At 39.4% G+C, this 17,909-nt stretch overlaps 1 protein-coding gene across 1 annotated transcript; it reads left to right on the top strand.

Moving 5' to 3' along the window:
• The first annotated feature begins 8,235 nt into the window (after positions 1–8,235).
• LOC137246440 (succinate--CoA ligase [ADP/GDP-forming] subunit alpha, mitochondrial-like) lies at positions 8,236–16,740 on the top strand. The gene is made up of 4 exons (XM_067777534.1): positions 8,236–8,323; positions 8,722–8,927; positions 8,999–9,229; positions 16,294–16,740. Exons 1-3 carry the CDS (start codon positions 8,275–8,277, stop codon positions 9,113–9,115), a joined length of 372 nt encoding a protein of 123 aa, XP_067633635.1. The 5' UTR covers positions 8,236–8,274; the 3' UTR covers positions 9,116–9,229; positions 16,294–16,740.
• Positions 16,741–17,909: the final 1,169 nt, after the last annotated feature.

Raw genomic sequence — 17,909 nt, 5'->3', positions numbered from 1 at the left:
ATATGCGCCTTGGCAACCACGCTACTGTTGGCAGCCATAATTTCGAAATAGTAAAAGACTTCGTTTATTTGGGAACCAGCATCAACATTAGCAACAACATCAGCACTGAAATCCAGCGAAGAATCAATCTTGCCAATAAATGCTACTTTGGACTAGGTAGGCAATTGAAAAGTAAAGTCCTCTCTCGGCGAACGAAAATCATACTCTACAAGTCACTTATCGTACCCGTCCTGCTATATGGGGCAGAAGCATGGACCATGACAACAGCAGATGAAGCGGCTTTGGGAGTGTTCGAGAGAAAAGTTCTTCGAAAGATTTATGGACCTCTAAGCGTTGGCGATGGCGAGTACCGAACAAGATTTAATGATGAGCTGTACGAGCTATACGTAGACATCAACATAGTCCAGCGAATTAAAACGCAGCGGCTGCGCTGGCTAGGCCATGTTATGCGAATGAAAGATGATGCTCCGGCCAAGAAAGTGTTTCTATCGGAACCCGCCTATGGAAGCAGAGGTAGAGGGCGGCCCCCACTCCGTTGGAAGGACCAGGTGGAAAACGATTTAAACTCCCTTGGTGTGACCAATTGGCGCCGGTTGGCGGAGCGAAGGAGCGACTGGCGCGCCTTGTTGGACGGCCATAACCGTTTAGACGGTTAAGCGCCAATTAAGTAAGTAAGTAATTACATTATTTTCATTCATAAAGTAAACGTGTTTACCACCAGATTCGAATACTACACTTGCACCACCTCTGGTTGCTTTAGATATTGAAATGAAATTTTTGTCTAAATCTGGAACTAGTAAAACGTCCTTGATTATGTGCAAGCAGTTCATGTAGCCACGTACCTCGATATCGCCTTTACCTTCAACTTTGAGACGCCTGCCGTCGCCAACTTTTACATATACGTTGCTCACTTTGTTATTCAAATTCGTTAAGAGTTCTTTCTGAAATGACATGTGATCTGTTGCACCAGAATCTGCATAGAAAACATTCTCAACTTTATTTGCATTTTTTGATGCGTTCAAAATAAATAAATATGAGCTTTGACGATCAGCTGTTTCTTTTGTTTGCCCTTTTCTGTCATTTGTTTTACTTTCAAGTAATAGATTTTGATACTCATTTTTCTTCTCTATTACGTTTTGTTGATGTTTTTGACGTTTTCGACATTCGCGAGCCCAATGGCCAGGCTTATGACAATAGTTGCAATTGCCTTTTCGTTTTGCATTATTGTTGTTCTTACCTTTGTTTGCTGAATAGTTGTTGTTGTTGTCTCTAAATTTACTTGCTGAGTAGACCGAATTGCTCACATTGTTGGTGTCTACATTTGATCGGGAATTCATGAGACTTTCTTCGTTTACTAGATGCTCTGTTACCCGCTCAATATTTTGGCTTTCACGTGGAACTGCATACCAGGCTGTGCGTACATGGTCAAATCTAGCTGGCAAACTGCTTAAGATTTTTGCAATTACCATAGGCTCCTTCTGCTCTAACTCCATATCTTTAAGTCGTTGTGCTACGGATGTAATATCTGCGACGTAATCGACAATTGGCTGCTCATCGCTCATTTTAGCACTCATAAATTTTTCTAAGAGAACCTGCGCTGATTGCTCGCTTTTTTCGGCATGGACAGCTTTTAATTTAGACCACATTTCGGCTGCTGTAGAGCATTCTGTAAGATACTTTAATTGTTCAAGCTCGATACCTCTCATGATGAAGGCTTGCGCTTCTGCATCCTTTTCGTCCCATTTTGTGGCATTTGAGTCCGTTCGCTTTTCCGCTCCCAGGATATATTTCTTTAGCTTATTTTCAGCCATGTATATTTCCATTTGTCTACGCCATAGTTGGTAGTTTTGCCCATTAAAACGATGTATGTGATACACCTTCGATTCACTCATCTTTGTCTCAGTAATGTCTTCACCCTCGGCTTGAATAGACCTATCACCGTCGATTAAACTCTCTGTAAGCTCCGTTCCAATCGCAGAATCTATATGGGAAGATGGTTATTTACTTTCCATATAAAAATGTTATTCGTTTTGTGCAGTTAGGATCCTGGGCCCATAACCTGTTAAGATAATGAAGATTTTTCAGGATCACCCAAAATAAAAACGTAGAACAGACCAAGTAATAACGACAAAGGTTTATGCTATGTGATAAATGATTTAATTCAAGTAATTAATAGATGAGTATTGATTACAATTTATGAAATATACAAGACGTATCAAAAGAAACGTGTTCACCTTAGCGAGATCTTTTAGAGAGAGAGAGATAACAAAAACGGAAGAAGAATTACAGAATTCGCAATATTTTTAATTATGACATACAGGAAACGAAATGTAGTTGCCACATTGTAAGATACAATTTAATTGCTAAAAGTGAAAACCTCAACACTATGTTCTACCGGACTGTATGTAATATTTGTTCCAAATATGGACCAAAGCGGACCACAAATACGATTTTTTTGAATATCTCGATCCTTGCGCCACCTAGCGGCGATTTTTTCATAGGTCGTCTTCTATTCTTGTAGGTATTATGTGTTCCAAATATGAGCCAAATCGGACCACAAATACGATTTTTGTTAATATCTCGATCCATGCGCACCTAGCGGCGATTTTTTTCATAGGTCGCTTTCTATTCTTGTGTGTATTATATGTTCCAAATATGAGTCAAATCGGACCACAAATACGATTTTTGGAAATATCTCGATCCTTGCGCTATCTAGTGACGATTTTTTTTCGTATTATTGCATTGTCATCTCTTTACTCCATAGTTTAGGGAATAGTACACGTCTACAAGTAGGATATGTAACAGCACGCACATACACAGCCACGCTCACCTGATAAAGTGCTTGTTCTTGTTCGTTTTTTTTGGCACCGTATTTGGCACCGTTGTACTTCTTACGTTCAAGAAAAGTGTAGTAGCTGCTAACGAAAACTGCGTAAAATTTTTATAGTAAAATTACAAAGAAATATCCCTATTTACTTTCAAACGAGCACTTAATTACATTTCTCTTTAAAATCCATATATGTATTTTGGACAATTTTAATTAACAAATTGTGATATTTTATTACCGGGGACGATTGCTAAAAAGCGACCAAAACCGTCGGGGGAGGTATTAATAGACGCGTTTTTGCCTCGCTTCCAATAATTCGAATACTTTTTGTCTGCGTAAAATTTTTATCGTAAAATTACAAATTATTTACTTTCAAACGAGCACTTAATAACATTTCTCTTTAAAATCCATATATTTTGGACAATTTTAATTAACAAATTGTGATACTTTATTACCGGGGACGATTGCTAAAACGCGACTAAAACCGTCGGGGGAGGTATTAATAGACGCGTTTTGCCTCGCTTCCAATAATTCGAATACTTTTTGTCTTTGGACTATTGATAACAGGACAAAACGAGTCTTCATTTCTTTTTCCACATTTTTGGACGGGTTATTGCAGTCGACCTCGGTTTCTAACTGTTTTTCGCGGAGAACTTTTGAACGGGTAGAAAAACTTAGCACCCGTGTTTGTATTCTTAATGCTGGAATAACTAAGCGTCCTCAGATACCCCAATTCAAGACTTTTGTATAATTTTCTGTAGGACCCATATAGGCGCACTACGTTTTCATACTAAATTCGTTCAAAAAAATTTACCATCACAGCAACTCATATCTGATATTCCGCTCCGTTTTTTATTTCCCTGTGTCGCTTTCCACGACAGCAACACCGGTAATTTTGACACTTCGTTCAGTGTCAAAAGCATGTTCCACTGAGTTCCACAATAGTTTGACACTGGCCGAAGTGTGAAACTGCAGTGTGTTAGAAAGAGAAAGGAATTGTTTCCTTCTCATACATATCATACTTGTAAACCTGTACTATTGTTTAGGGTTAACGTTTTACAAGACGGCGCATCACCTTATTTCTAATATAAATTGTCAAAGGAGTTTCAAAAGATGCGTTTTTGCCTCCGATTTAAGAATCCAAAAGCGAAACACACGAATGTAGAAAGGTGTTCTGCCCCCGAACCGCTGTTGGAACCACTCAGGGTAATTTGATACCCCTACCGACCAGTTTTGCCATTTTAGCTGTTTTCATGCTAGATTTAGCTTTTTTTCTCCGTTTAGCTTGGAAAATTGCCATTTAGTTTTAAGCTGTTTTCAGAAATTTCTTAGCTTTTTTTTAAATTTTAGAAAATCTAAATGAACAGTTTGGTATAGATTAAATTTTGAAAACAATGAATAAATTTGGGCCCAATGTTAAAAAGTAAGGAAGTCTAAGTTCGGGTGAAACCGAACATTACATACCCAGCTGTACACTTGAAATGCTGTTGTTGTTTGTTTTGTGTGCTTAATAGTGTTACAAGGCTGCGCAATAACACATAACATATTGTAACGAATTTACTGCAAATCCTCTTATTTGAAACCTTCTGCTAAGTTCGAATCAGTAACCTGTTGAATAAATAACACCACTATTCAGTAATGCAAAATGGTCTTTATTAAAGTACTTCACATTAAATCTCACAGCTCATGCGCGTGTGTTTGTGAGCGACACTTATATTGCATATCTCAGATAAGATATCTGCATGTGTTTGTGCGTTGCTTCTCCGCTGCGTGTACGTGCATATATGTAGACATAAATTGAATTATTGATGTGCATCAAGTCACTGCTTAGCATCGGCTTAGAGATGGCTGTACCCCTTAGTGTTGCTAATATTCGTAACAATATGGTACATTTCTGAAGAAATTTTTCTTCGAGTTATGGCTCCCGAAACATAGAAAATTGCTTATTCATAAAAGAGGCGGTGCCACGCCCATTTTTTTTAATTTGAAGTTTTTCCTATTTATTGTTATAAATCCACTTTGGAGATGAAATACCATTGATATAAAGCTCTTTTTTTGCAAATATATAGCTTATTTTATTCGTCCACGACCCTTTTAAGAATCTTTTATATAAAAGTGGGCGTGGTCTTTAGCCGATTTCGTTAAGCTTTCTTCAAAGCATTCCTTATAGTAAAGGCAACCTCTCTGCCAAATTATGTTACGATAGGTTTAACGCTTTTTGATTTATGATTAATAATATTTGTAAAATTGATTTTGTCACAAGTGGGCGGTGCCACGCCCATTTTAAAAGTTTTTATAAATTATTATCAAGAGTCTCAATGTGAGTCCACACGTCAAATTCAAATATTCTAGGTGTATTATTTACTTAATAATCAGGTTTTTTTGTGTTTTCCAAAATGTTATATATATAAAAAGTGGGCGTGGTTATCATGCGATTTCGCTCATTTTCAATACCAATCTATTCTGGGTCCAGATAAGCTCATGTACCATATACGCATAGCTCAATCAAATTATTTTTCGATGCTGATGATTTTGATATATGGAAGTCTATATCTATCTTCCTTTATACCTGTACAACCTTCCGTTATCCAATCAAACTTATAATAACCTGTGTGCAAGTACAGATGGGTATAAAAATTTGAGGGGCTTAAGAACAGATAACGACAGCGTTACGTCTACCTATTATCGTTTTAGTTCCGTGTGTTTGAAATTCGATTGAATTGGCTGTTTCAACTGCTTGAAAACTATTTCCGAGCGAAAGAGAATTTCTGATTGCAGAAACACTTAACTGGTTTCCTAAGTTCGCAACTACACAAAAAAGCTATGCAATGTTATATGCTGCCATTAAGGACGTTCTCGAACAGTTGGGAAATGATTTACGCGAAAGAGTTAACATTTTTCCAAAAGTCGAAAATTAAAAAGAAAACTCCAAATTAAAAAAAATTGTTGTTCTGAGTAGGTTTATAGTTCTAAAAATAAATAAATCCAAGGCATGATTACCTCCGAAGAGATTTTAGGTCAAGCTTCTTTTCCAATTTGCGTCGTGCTCTTTTTAATTTTTCCTACATGTAAGCGGGACAGAACCTACATGTTTTATGACGATTTGGAACGCCATCTGCGAGGCAGATAAGTTTTCACTGAGAATTTTTTGATGGCAGAATTACACTTGCCAAATCCCTGCCGAGTCGCGACCCGGCTTATAAATACTTTTTTTAATTGAAACAACTGTTTTCTAACTTTATATGTTGCTTTGTCCGGGGCTTGAATCCAGGATCTTCGGTATGATATGCGAAATACGTTACCACCACACCATGGCAGCCGCCAAACAGGAGAAAAAAGTTCTGCAAAATTACGCCCAATATTTTGCAGAACTTGCGTGCTTCGCCTACCACACCGAAGGGCCTGAGATCAACTCCCAGACAAAGTAAGATCAAAATTTAGAAAAAATTTTCTCAAATAGAAGAAACATTTTCTAATCGGGGTCGCCTCTCTGAAGTGATGCAAACACCCCCGGTGCCGTGAAAATTCATCTGTTTTGCAGATGCCGTTCGGAGTCGGCATAAACATGTATGTCCCGCACCGTCAATTTGTAGGGAAAATTAAAAGGAGCGCGACGCAAATTGGAAGAGAAGCTCGGCCTAAAATCAATTGGGAGGTTACCTTGCGTTGATTTATTTATGTCTATCTTCAGGAACTCCAGAACTATTGGAAAATTGTAACAACCACATTTCATTAAATTTTCAACTTTTGGAAAAGTATGCATATTTGGCAAAACTGTCCTCTTTTCAGGAACTCCCGAGCTATTTTAAACCTACGCTGGACAGTTTTCGTTTTACAAAACACATCCTGTTTTATGAAATTGGAGAACAAATAATTTTAATATTTTACTATGTAGATGCTTGAAATGTTTTTACTGTTCTTTTTTTTTATGAGCAAAAAGTTTAAAAAGTTGTCTTAATAAACTTTCAGCTTTTCAAATTTTATCGAGCTATTTTTTGTGCATATAGCTGTTCTGAGAACACTGCTATCGACAATGTTTAACAAAAATTAGCTATTGCACCCTCTTGTACACCGCTACCAATTTTGGGTCACTCCAATAAAAGTTGTAGGTACATTTTTGAGAACTACCAGAATGCGTTTAGATAAACTTGGTAAACTCTTTACAAATTAAATAAAAGAAGTTGTTTGCACACTTGCATTTATTTTTTCGTTTTCAATTAACATATATATTTACCGCAAATTTGTACAAATGAAAGGTATTCAATAAACTGAGGTAGTGACTCAAACTCCTTGCGACTGTTGCCATTTACAGATATATGCATGTTGATTAGAGCCATTTATGTAATTCCATTGCTGCCTTCCAATAATCTTATGTTCAATTTTAACTCTTCAATGCATTTAGAATATTTGTTCGGCCTCACTTCTCTAAAGACGTCTATTGCTTTATGTTTGCTTAATAGTAAACCCAACGCCATTCATACTCAAAAATTTAGTAAAGTAGAACGGCAGTAATATTCTCAAGTCCTCTTGCGGTTGTATCCATTTTTCTTTTCAATTAGCGTCAGTAGGGATGATAAATCGTATTTCAGCTTGTGCCGAATATCGATTTCTTCCTAAACATCGAATTATAATTGTATAATCGATTAAAACGAGACTTTCCTCGCATTCCATTGAAGCCTCATCTAGACACGGATAGAGATTTAAGGTTCATGCACATTATACGATGCGACATGTAGCGACACGTTCCGACAAAATATTCGCGGCATTTTGTCAACTTGGTCGTGTCGTGTCGCACGACTGCCCCTAACTGGGCTCCATAAAAATACATGCAACGAATATTTTGTCGCTACATGTCGCGTCGTATAATGTGCATGAACCTTTACAATGCTCACAGTTAGTGAATCCCGCCCCAACCCCCCTACAAGACGTTGGGAACCAGTTCACACACACATTCAAAACTTTTTTCGCTCTCCACAAACACATCGACGTTTCATGCTGTCATCGAAATGACAGTTCATTAATTATTCCGGAAAACATTGAAACGCAAAAAAAATATATTTGTTTACAACGAAAAATATCTTGTGCTTTTAGTTGTGACATGTGACGGAAATTAAAAATTTTGTTGCAGAGAAGACCTTTTTGCGTTTGCGGCCTTCGCTCAAAATAACATTAAGTTAATTTTAGTTGTGACATGTGACGGAAATTAAAAATTTTGCTGCAGAGACCATCTTTTTGCGTTGGCGGCCTTCGCCCAAAATCAGGCATGCTTAACGAACGAAACGATATCATTTCGTTACGATAATCAACGCTAATAAACGAAACGAAGTCACTTCGTTTCGTTTATTAACGTTAAGATCGTCAAATTAACGTTCATTTGACGTTCTTAACGTTAATAAACGAAACGAAATGACTTCGTTTCGTTTATTAACGTTGATTATCGTAACGAAATGATATCGTTTCGTTCGTTAAGCATGCCTGCCCAAAATAATATTAAGGGTAACGTTTTACAAGACGGTACACCACCAATTTAAAAATATCAAATAATAATAAAAACGGAGCTCGAGGCGCGTCTTCTGATTCCACGTTTGATAACTTTTGATAAAAATTAGGTGGTGCACCGTCTTTCAAATCGTTACCATATTAAGTTGTATAGAATCGACGGGATGGCCTACAAGGTTTCATGCCAACTAAATCGCTCCCGATATGGTCGGGCTAGTACCTTAATGGTTCCCGGAACGTACCCGATCTGCATCCGGTAAAGGACCAACAAAGCCGATAACGGGGAGTGTCCTTATCGCTACAACAACAACAACATTATTTACTTTCTGATTTTCATTCATACGTACATATGTGCATTTTAAAATAATAAAAAAAATGTTATATTATTCTAATAGATAGCATCTCCGCCGGGTTGCGATTCAGCTCAGAATATGGCAAAATCAGAGGAAATCTACAATTAAATGCAGATTCACGTGTCATTTGCCAAGGATACAAGGTACTTTACAAGCAACATGCTTTGGAATACGGTACCAAACTGGTTGGATGTATTTCCCTAAAAAAGAGTGGAACTACGCATCTTGGTTTGCCAGTATTTGCTTCGGTAATTTATATTGATTTGTAGTGATTAAAATTGCAATAGTAGATAATGTAATGTGAATTAAAATTGAATAGGTAGCCGGAGCAAAAAAGGCAACTGATCGGCATGCAACTGGTATTTATGTAGCGCCACCGGGAGCTGCTGCTGCTATCCTAGAAGCATTAGAAGCAGAAATGTCTTTGATTTTTTGAATCACCAAAGGTGTGCCATAACATGATATGGCTCGCGTTAAGCACGCTCTCTTAAGGCAAAAAAAATCGCGTCTAGTCAGGCTCGATTGTCCAGGAATCATCGCACCAGAAAGGGTAAGTAAATTGGCTACCATATTAAATATATAAGGAACATGTATGAATTTTTTAGTGATAATTTGTCATGCTTTTGTTGATAATCAACTGAAGAATGCAAATACGACAGAGTTCGAAGTTCATGTGAAAACCAATTAATTTTTTTAATTAGCGTTTGGGAGTGTATGTATGCATAGAACTGCATGGAAGCGGAGGAAAAATTAATTATTATCAGTAGATTTGCAAGATTTTAGTCATCTTCCCTGCATCGCAGTTGTCATTACATTGCGTTAAGAGAGGATATCAACACCTTACTACACACAGCCAGTTATAATTTTAGTAAATTTTGCTCTTTTCATCACTGTTTCAAAACGTGGAAAGTTATATATCGAGCATTCCATGGAGAATGGTACATTTTAGCAGACTTTCGCATTGCCGGCATTATTAATATTCAATCCCTAGAAGGTTTAATGTAGTCATATCAATAGTTCCCGAGATGGTGGGGCTAGTACCACAATGGTGCTTGTTACCGGAACGTAGATAGATAGATAATTTATTGAGGATTGCACAGTGACTTGCACATCTCCTTCACAGCACCTCATCCTAGCCGACTTCCTTGATGAACCCCAGCAGTGTTCTTGGCTTGAGGGATTAAATGTGGGAATGCTCTGGCCATGGTGAGCCCATAAACTTAGCCCTACGTCTTGAAATTGCGCCGCAATCTAGAAGGATCTGCTGATCCATCACAAAATCGGTATGTGTTGTTCGATATTATACCCAGCTTTTGCATGTGACTGTTCAGCCTATTGTGTCTTGTAAGAATAGCCGTTAGGGTTCTTAGGTTATCTTTTTGAGAGGTCTATTAATGCCCTATATGTTGTTGTTGTTGTTGTTGTAGCAGTGCTTCGCCCCACCTAACAGACGCGACCGATCACAAACTGTCATCAATATCCTCTAACGGGAGTCCAAGGAAACTTGCTGTTTCAACAGGGGTGGACCATAGGGAAAGGGGTGTTAGAGGCGTTGGTTCCACATTACAATTAAAGAGATGGTTGGTGTCATGTGGGGACACATTGCAAGCGGGGCATACATTTTGTATGTCTGGGTTGATTCTGGATAGGTAAGAGTTTAACCTGTTACAGTATCCAGAACGAAGTTGAGCCAGAGTGACACGCGTTTCCCTGGGGAGTATGCGTTCCTCTTCCGCAAGTTTTGGATACTTTACTTTGAGTACTGGGTTCACCGGGCAATTCCCGGCATAAAGGTCCGATGCCTGTTTGTGGAGTTCACCAAGGACCTGCTTGAGTTTTTTCGCTTCATACGGCTGTGTTCTCAGATGCCGTATTTCCTCAAAATGCTTACGGAGATGACTCCTTAAGCCCCTAGGCGGTGCTGGCTCGTCAATCAGATGTCTGTTGGGATGCCCAGGTTTCTGGGTATTCAACAGGAACTGTTTGGTCAGCATCTCGTTTCTTTCCCTGATGGGGAGTATTCTCGCCTCATTATGTAGATGGTGTTCTGGGGACATAAGAAGACAGCCCGTGGCAATTCTGAGAGCAGTATTTTGGCAGGCCTGTAGCTTCTTCCAGTGGGTAATTTTTAGGCTTGGCGACCATATGGGTGACGCGTAGCACGTAATCGGCTGGCTAATTGCTTTGTATGTAGTCATGAGCGTTTCTTTATCTTTTCCCCAGGTACTGCCAGCAAGGGATTTGAGGATTTTGTTACGGCTCTGAATTCTCGGAACAATTGCGGCTGCGTGCTCACCAAAATGTAGATCCTGATCAAACGTCACACCCAAGATTTTGGGGTGTAGGACAGTCGGTAGCGTAGAGCCATCGACGTGGATGTTCAAAATGGTCGACATTTGGGACGTCCATGTTGTAAATAAGGTCGCGGAAGATTTAGTCGGTAATAATGCCAGGTTTCGCGAGGCGAAAAAACTGGAGAAATCAGGGAGGTAGCCGTTTATTTTATTGCATAGCTCATCGATCTGTGGGCCTGGGCCTGTGGCCATTACTGTGCAGTCATCGGCGTAGGAAACGATTGTGACTCCTTCCGGTGGTGAAGGTAGTTTAGATATGTAGAAATTAAACAAAAGTGGGGATAGGACACCACCCTGTGGCACCCCTTGTTTAATTCTCCTTGGCTTTGATGTTTCGTTTCTAAATAGCACCGATGCCTGCCGACCACCCAGATAATTTGCGGTCCACCTTTTAAGACATGGGGGAAGGGTAGACCCTTCCAGGTCTTGCAGTAACGAGCCGTGGTTGACCGTATCAAAAGCTTTTGATAGGCCCTATATCGAGTTGTGCTGTAACCCCCTAACATGAACTTAGATTGACTCAGGCCTGGGGGCCTACTCTGTATTGCGATGCGAAAGGCAGTGCGATGCGAAAATAAATTGCGATGCGAAAGGTAATTGGAACTCTGTAGCGCTATCGCATCGCTAACAATGTCGCTTTTTTATTTTTCGCAAATTTTTTGCTTGAGTATGCATCACTGACCAAACTCAAAGAAAAAGAACAAAAGAAACAAGGCGACTACAATTTCGCAAACGATTAATTTTTGTTGAACAAATTAAAAAAAGGATTCTGTAGCATTATGGAACGATTTAAATGAAGAAAGGATTGATTTAAATGAAGAAATCCTCCCAGTTCAGAAATTGAACTGGAAGAATTGAACGTGATAAATACAGAAAACGTGGAAAATCATAGAATGGGAAATATTGCTAGTTGTATCAGAGAACAAATAAAAAATGACATGATTTCCAATAGAAATGCTTTATAAAAAAGTGGTTTCGATTTAATTGTTATTTATTTATGTATTTTAAGTCCACTAGGATTACAAATTGTTGCTTTTGTGTTTGTTTTATTTTTCGAGTTGTCCTATATATTTTTAAATGAATATAAAGATATCAATTTATAAAATCGTCAATTAATACTTACATATTTGAACAATGCGAATGCCTATTACTTGTAGCAAGAAAAATGCGAAAATGAATGCTGTTTGACTTTCGCTTTACAGAGTGCCGGCAATGCGAAAAGGGAGAAAAATTGCGAATGGGCAAAATGTGAATGCGAAAGTCAAAATATACATGCGAATGTCAAGATACAGAGTACCGATTTTGCGATTTCGCGTATTTTTTCTTTCGCATCGCAATACAGAGTAGGCCCCCTGGCATATTGCGCCAGTGTTCTCTCTTTTCCCACCCTTCTGCTAATAAATGCCCCTGTGGGCCAACTGGCAGGAACGGCTCGAGATCGATGGGTCATGCAGTTGCTGCCTCTCTTTCCGTGTTGTCCGCCTGCTGTTGTTGTTGTAGCAGTGCTTCGCCCCATCCAATAGGTGCGACCGATCACAAATTGTCATCAATATCCTCTAACGGGAGTCCAAAGAAACTCTGTTTCAACAGGGGTGGACCATAATGAGAGGAGTGTTAGAGGCGTTGGTTCCACAATACAGTTAAAGAGATGGTTGGTGTCATGTGGGGACACATTACAAGCAGGACAATGTTTTGTATGTCGGTTGATTCTGGATAGGTAAGAGGTTAACCTGTTACGTTATCCAGCTCGAAGTTGAGCTAGAGTGACTACTCTCGTTTCCCTAGGGAGAGTGCGTTCCTCCTCTGCTAGTTTTGTTCTTTGAGTACAGGAATCACCGGCATAGAGATCCGACGCCTGTTTGTGGAGTTCACTGAAGACATGCTTGTGTTTTTAAGCCTCATACGGATGTGTTCTCAGGTGCCGTATTTCCTCATAATGTAATGAGGCCGTGAACAAAAAGAGCCACAAAAGATTTATAAAAGTTACGAGGACGCTGGATTTTGGAATCTCGCCCAGAGCAACCTGTCCGATGCAACCATCCGTTGCACTTGAAACACTGACAAGAGTATTTATTTTTTTAATTTAATTTATTTATTATTACGGCTGTTTAGGCCTAAAACTTAAACTACTAAGTACAATTCATTGTTATAATCACTTATTTCTATTGAATATGCTGTTGGAATGCCATTTGACTCCGATCAGCATATTTACTAGCGTGACAAAGGGACGAGTCTGGGAGCCACTCATTTTAGGAAGGTTGGAAAGGACGCGTTTCCAATCCTCCAGTGCTCCCAGCTAAAGGCAACAAAATTTGGAACTTATATTTTTCAATTATATGTGTATTTTAAGCTGTCGGAATGTATTAGTCTCCGATCAACACAGCTAAACATGTCTTTGGATGTTGGAAATTGATAATAACGTGTATCCAATCACCCCTCAACTTTGTTTAGTAAAGACGCTGTCGGAATGCATGAAGATTCCGATTAGCACAGCTCAACATATAATGGGAGGTTGAAAAGGACATGTTTCCAATCCACCCTGCTCCAACTTTTATTTGGCCTTATTTTCGTTATATAATTTTCGTTATTTTTGTTACACATTATATAATTTTATTGTTATATTAATGCTGTCGGAATGCGAGTGATTCCGAGCAGCAACAGTAAATACCAGCTGGAAATACCGAATTCCAGCGAAATTAGTTGTTGGAAATGTCTGGAGTTACAGGTGGCGACCGATTTTCTTTTCCTTAGGGCCGGATGCATTGTATTTTGCTGCTTCCAATATTACCATTCCCTTTTCGCGCTCCAGTATCGGATATATCATGTAAAAAATAAGAGGAGAAAAACGTTATCTTATTGGAAGGGTTTTACAATGCTCCAATAAACTTTTTTAAAAGTATTGAAGTTATTACTACTTTTTATGTGATAAGGAAGTTCATTGAAATATTTCAGGCCCTTATATATATGACCGTCCTAAAAAGATTCTTTTCCAGCAAACTCATTTCTCAGGACCGGGGTCAGGAGAAGGACCCGGATTGGGGTCGATACCTTCCCGGAAGAAGAGAGTATGGCGCAGACCCGCTGCAAGGAACTGCTGGGAGGATGACAATTTGTGGGAGGGACGCAATAACTTAAACACTGAGTCCGCCTGCTCATTACCCTCTACTCCCCTGTGGCCTAGGACCCAGGGCAACAGTACTACGTTGTGTGCTCCTAATTGATTTAGCTTTTCTACGCACTGAAGGACCAGTGCTGACTTTATTCGAACGCCGCAAATGCCTTTAGTGGGGCCTGACTGCCTGACTGAGTATGGCAATTGTTTCATTGGGGTATCAGGCGCTGAAGGTTCAGCTTAGCGCACTAACGTATGGCGAATACTTCCGCTTGAAAATGCTCGGATGTGCTTTCAGAGTTACTGATATTTTGGCTCTGGGTCCGAAAACTCTGGCTCCAATCCCCTCTGGCGTCTTCGAGCCATCTATGTACCATACGATCTTGAGCAGACTAGTAATACATTGCACCCGCCCATACCTATACAGCCGTACCAAGAGACTGAGCAGCCCATTACATTTTGGCATAACCGGAGCACTGCTGTACATCCAATCTATATGAAAGCTATGCATTCAAAAGTGTTTGTACCAGTGACTGGTGCACACCGAACTGGACCAATGTATGCTATATTGATGCCTGCACAAATACCAAGCTATGTTTATGTGAATAATGTTACTGCTTATGTCCATTTGCACGGTTGAGCACATACGGTACCTACGTTTATACAAGGTGGAACACCACACTATCTACATGGCGATTTAGCCAACGATCACGTTGTTGTAAGAGATTAATTAAAATATGTTATTCATAAACACTGATTCTTATATTTTCATTATAATTAAACTGTAGACTGTAGACTCATGACGGGTATTCTTACTGGACACTGCCTTCTGGCGTCACATGCCTTTAAATTAGGCTTGGTCAGTGATAGCAGATGTAGGAAGTGCGGGTTGGAGGAGGAAACGATCGATTACGTTCTGTGCTCGTGCCCTGCGCTTGCCAGGCTAAGACTCCAGCTGACAGCTGTCAGATCTAGAAGCAGCAAGTGGCTTAAGTTCTAGGAAGCTTCTGGTATATGTCAAGAGGACGGAGTTATTTTATAACATGTCGTGGTTGTTGATAGGGTTTTTAGCTTGGTCGTTAAAACAATCTTCTGGTAACACTACGGACTCATTCAGTCTATGTGAGGTCGCCATGAACCCGCCAGTTCAACCTAACCTATATTTTGTTTTGGTTTTTACTTTAGAATCAACCGTTTAAGTAAGCGATGTCAGCTAACTAAGCGCCTTCAAATGTAGATCAATAAGGAACATGGGGTCGCCAGAGCCTCGGCTGTTAAAGAAACAGGATTCGCCACGGGTAGGTGAGGTTCACAATTGGGTTGGAGAAGCTATATATTGCGCTGGCAACTCATTAAACGGGTTGCGCTACACAGCCCCCTGAACCAATTTGGTATTTTAATCGCCTCTTACGCAGGCATGCCTACCGCGGGTATATTTTAAGCCCCCTAACCCGCTGGAGCCTTGAGAAGCGTTAGTGACCTTGGGTGTCCCAAGGAAAGTTCCGTCGTGTCTTGTGTTGTTGGGTGAGCGGCCAGGCAGCAGCGTGCAACAAATGCACCATTCAGGAGGATACCCTTGCTGAGCCCAGAAAATCTGGGAAAGTTGGATTTACTGGTCGGATGCAGCAAACGAGTATATTCTGTAATAGCATATGATCAACTTGGAGATAACCAAACGTTTACTTTCCTGTCCAACAGGGAACTAGTTCTAGACCCTGCTGCTAAATAAGGATAGGCGTAGTCACATCAATTCGTTCCCGGGTTACTCGGGGAAATCAGTTTTAGCAGTACTTTGTACTTTTCATACTGCACGTCCTTACAAGAACTTCGGATAATGAATTAAACAGTTGTTGTTGTTGTTGAATTAAACAGTCATCTGCATTTGTTTGTTTTTGTAGCACGTCTAATTTCCTTCGTAACATCAATCAATTATCCCTTGTTATAATGTTGTGTTCTCTATGAATGCAACAGCGAAGTATCTTCGGGTACCCCTGATTCTAGTTATCTGAAATCTCCTTGAGTCCCTTGTGCCTTTGGCCTCTCAGAAAAGAGCCAATTGGGGAGCCCTATTTATAGAACACTTTTCGGGTTAATTATACTAAAAATTTTAATCTATCCTTACTGATATTAGTTTCTTTCTCATTCTAGGTAATTTGATTTTGACGATGTGCGCATAGCAATATTCCAAATATTCCAGCTGTAGCTGAAGGAAGAACATAAATTTGCTCAAATTATAAGAAAACTGCGACAACTATCCCCCCGCCTTTTTAGTACCACAGATAAGGCGCTAACAAGCATACTATGGGGAAGGGTCAAGACCAAAGGATCAATATCACCTATAAATCGACTTTGATAGCACGAATTGGGGCTTCCGGTATTATCCCTACAAAACTCATATGGCTCTGCAAACTGATGTTGAACAACACCACCAGCGCAGGAAAAATTGGGCGTCATCACTGAGCTTCGAAAGTTTCAGAGGGCACATCTATTAATAGACGTTATTGTACTTAATTAGCTTGTACATATCAATATACACATATGTAAAGTACACTAGAGTAATAAGGGAATAATTTAAATTGTACAAAAACATTGTATATACGAATTATTTATAATTAAATATTATCTGAACATAAAGGACGCGTTTCATTCATGGAAAAAACGATTTGACAGAAGGTAACCGACACGGGTAACCGATAGGCCAGTTAGCCGTGTTGTTGTTGTTGCATATGTTTTGGTTAGCGATAACGAAAACATAACTGATGAAGTAACTTAAAAATGTAAATAACATCGAGCGAGAAGGAATGTCGAAAACACAACAGGTAAGAGCGAGAAAGCGAGTCACACTTACACTATTTTGAGAGAGCACATGCGTTACCTTTTTCACGACAGCAATGTAAAAGTCATTAAGACGTTAATTGGTGACCAAGTTATTGGTAACGATTTAGTAATCGATTAGGTAACGGGTACCTGTCTTGTAGGGCCCTGGCTTTAGAAGCAGCACATCAGCTAAAGGCCGTGACACAATGACATTTTTTATATGGGTGCGTTTAATACAAGCTTATGCATTCCAATAACATCGCAACAATCAACCAAGATGTTGCGTTTGTAAATATGACGGAGCTTCAGACTTGGCAATTGAAGTTTATTACGCCTTGCCCATTCACATACAAAATTTCGCGATTCACTGTTATAAACATTCTCCCTATACAACAAAAATACTTGCTAACATATTTTGTGTCCTAATCGATTGTAATATTGCAGTTTTTAATTGCGAAAAATGTTAGAAAATTACCAACCAGTGGGAAAAATAATTTCACTTGCAAAGTGTGCCAACACCCCTAGCCAAAGCAAATGTCAAATTCTTCTTCTTATGATTTGCTTGGAACAAAATTGGGGAGTTGGCTACTTTTCATTATCAGATGGCGCCAGTGTCGCTCATTCTATCGTTCAACATAAAAATACGTGCAATCTATTCATAATGCATAAGATTGTGTTAAACTCATCTATATGAAAAATTGCTTATATGTCACGGCTGTAGGCTTGTGTTAAACACATCTATATGAACAACTGCTTATGTGTCGGAGCTATAATGGGTTGTCAGGTATATCGATAACGTCAATAGTTTTGTACGAAGGCATATTATCGGCAGCTTCCCGTTATCGTGTGTTTGTACTCGACATTCGACAGCTATATTGTGGCGAATATTACCAATTTCAGTACATCCATAGTGTACCTATACAAGTGTGTTCACTAAGCGATAAACG

The sequence above is a fragment of the Eurosta solidaginis genome, chromosome 3, assembly GCF_040869045.1.
Source record: "Eurosta solidaginis isolate ZX-2024a chromosome 3, ASM4086904v1, whole genome shotgun sequence".
NCBI classification, from domain to species: Eukaryota; Metazoa; Arthropoda; class Insecta; order Diptera; family Tephritidae; genus Eurosta; species Eurosta solidaginis.
The sequence above is the reverse complement of the archived record's forward strand: the minus strand, read 5'-3'. Positions and strand labels throughout refer to the sequence as shown.

Excerpts from the sequence above, each read along its gene's own strand:
- LOC137246440 (XM_067777534.1), top strand. The coding sequence starts at position 8,275 with ATGATATCGTTTCGTTCGTTAAGCATGCCTGCCCAAAATAATATTAAG. Across the intron at positions 8,324-8,721 it reads TGCCCAAAATAATATTAAGG|ATAGCATCTCCGCCGGGTTG; the intron begins GTAACGTTTTAC and ends TTATTCTAATAG. Across the intron at positions 8,928-8,998 it reads GTTTGCCAGTATTTGCTTCG|GTAGCCGGAGCAAAAAAGGC; the intron begins GTAATTTATATT and ends AAAATTGAATAG.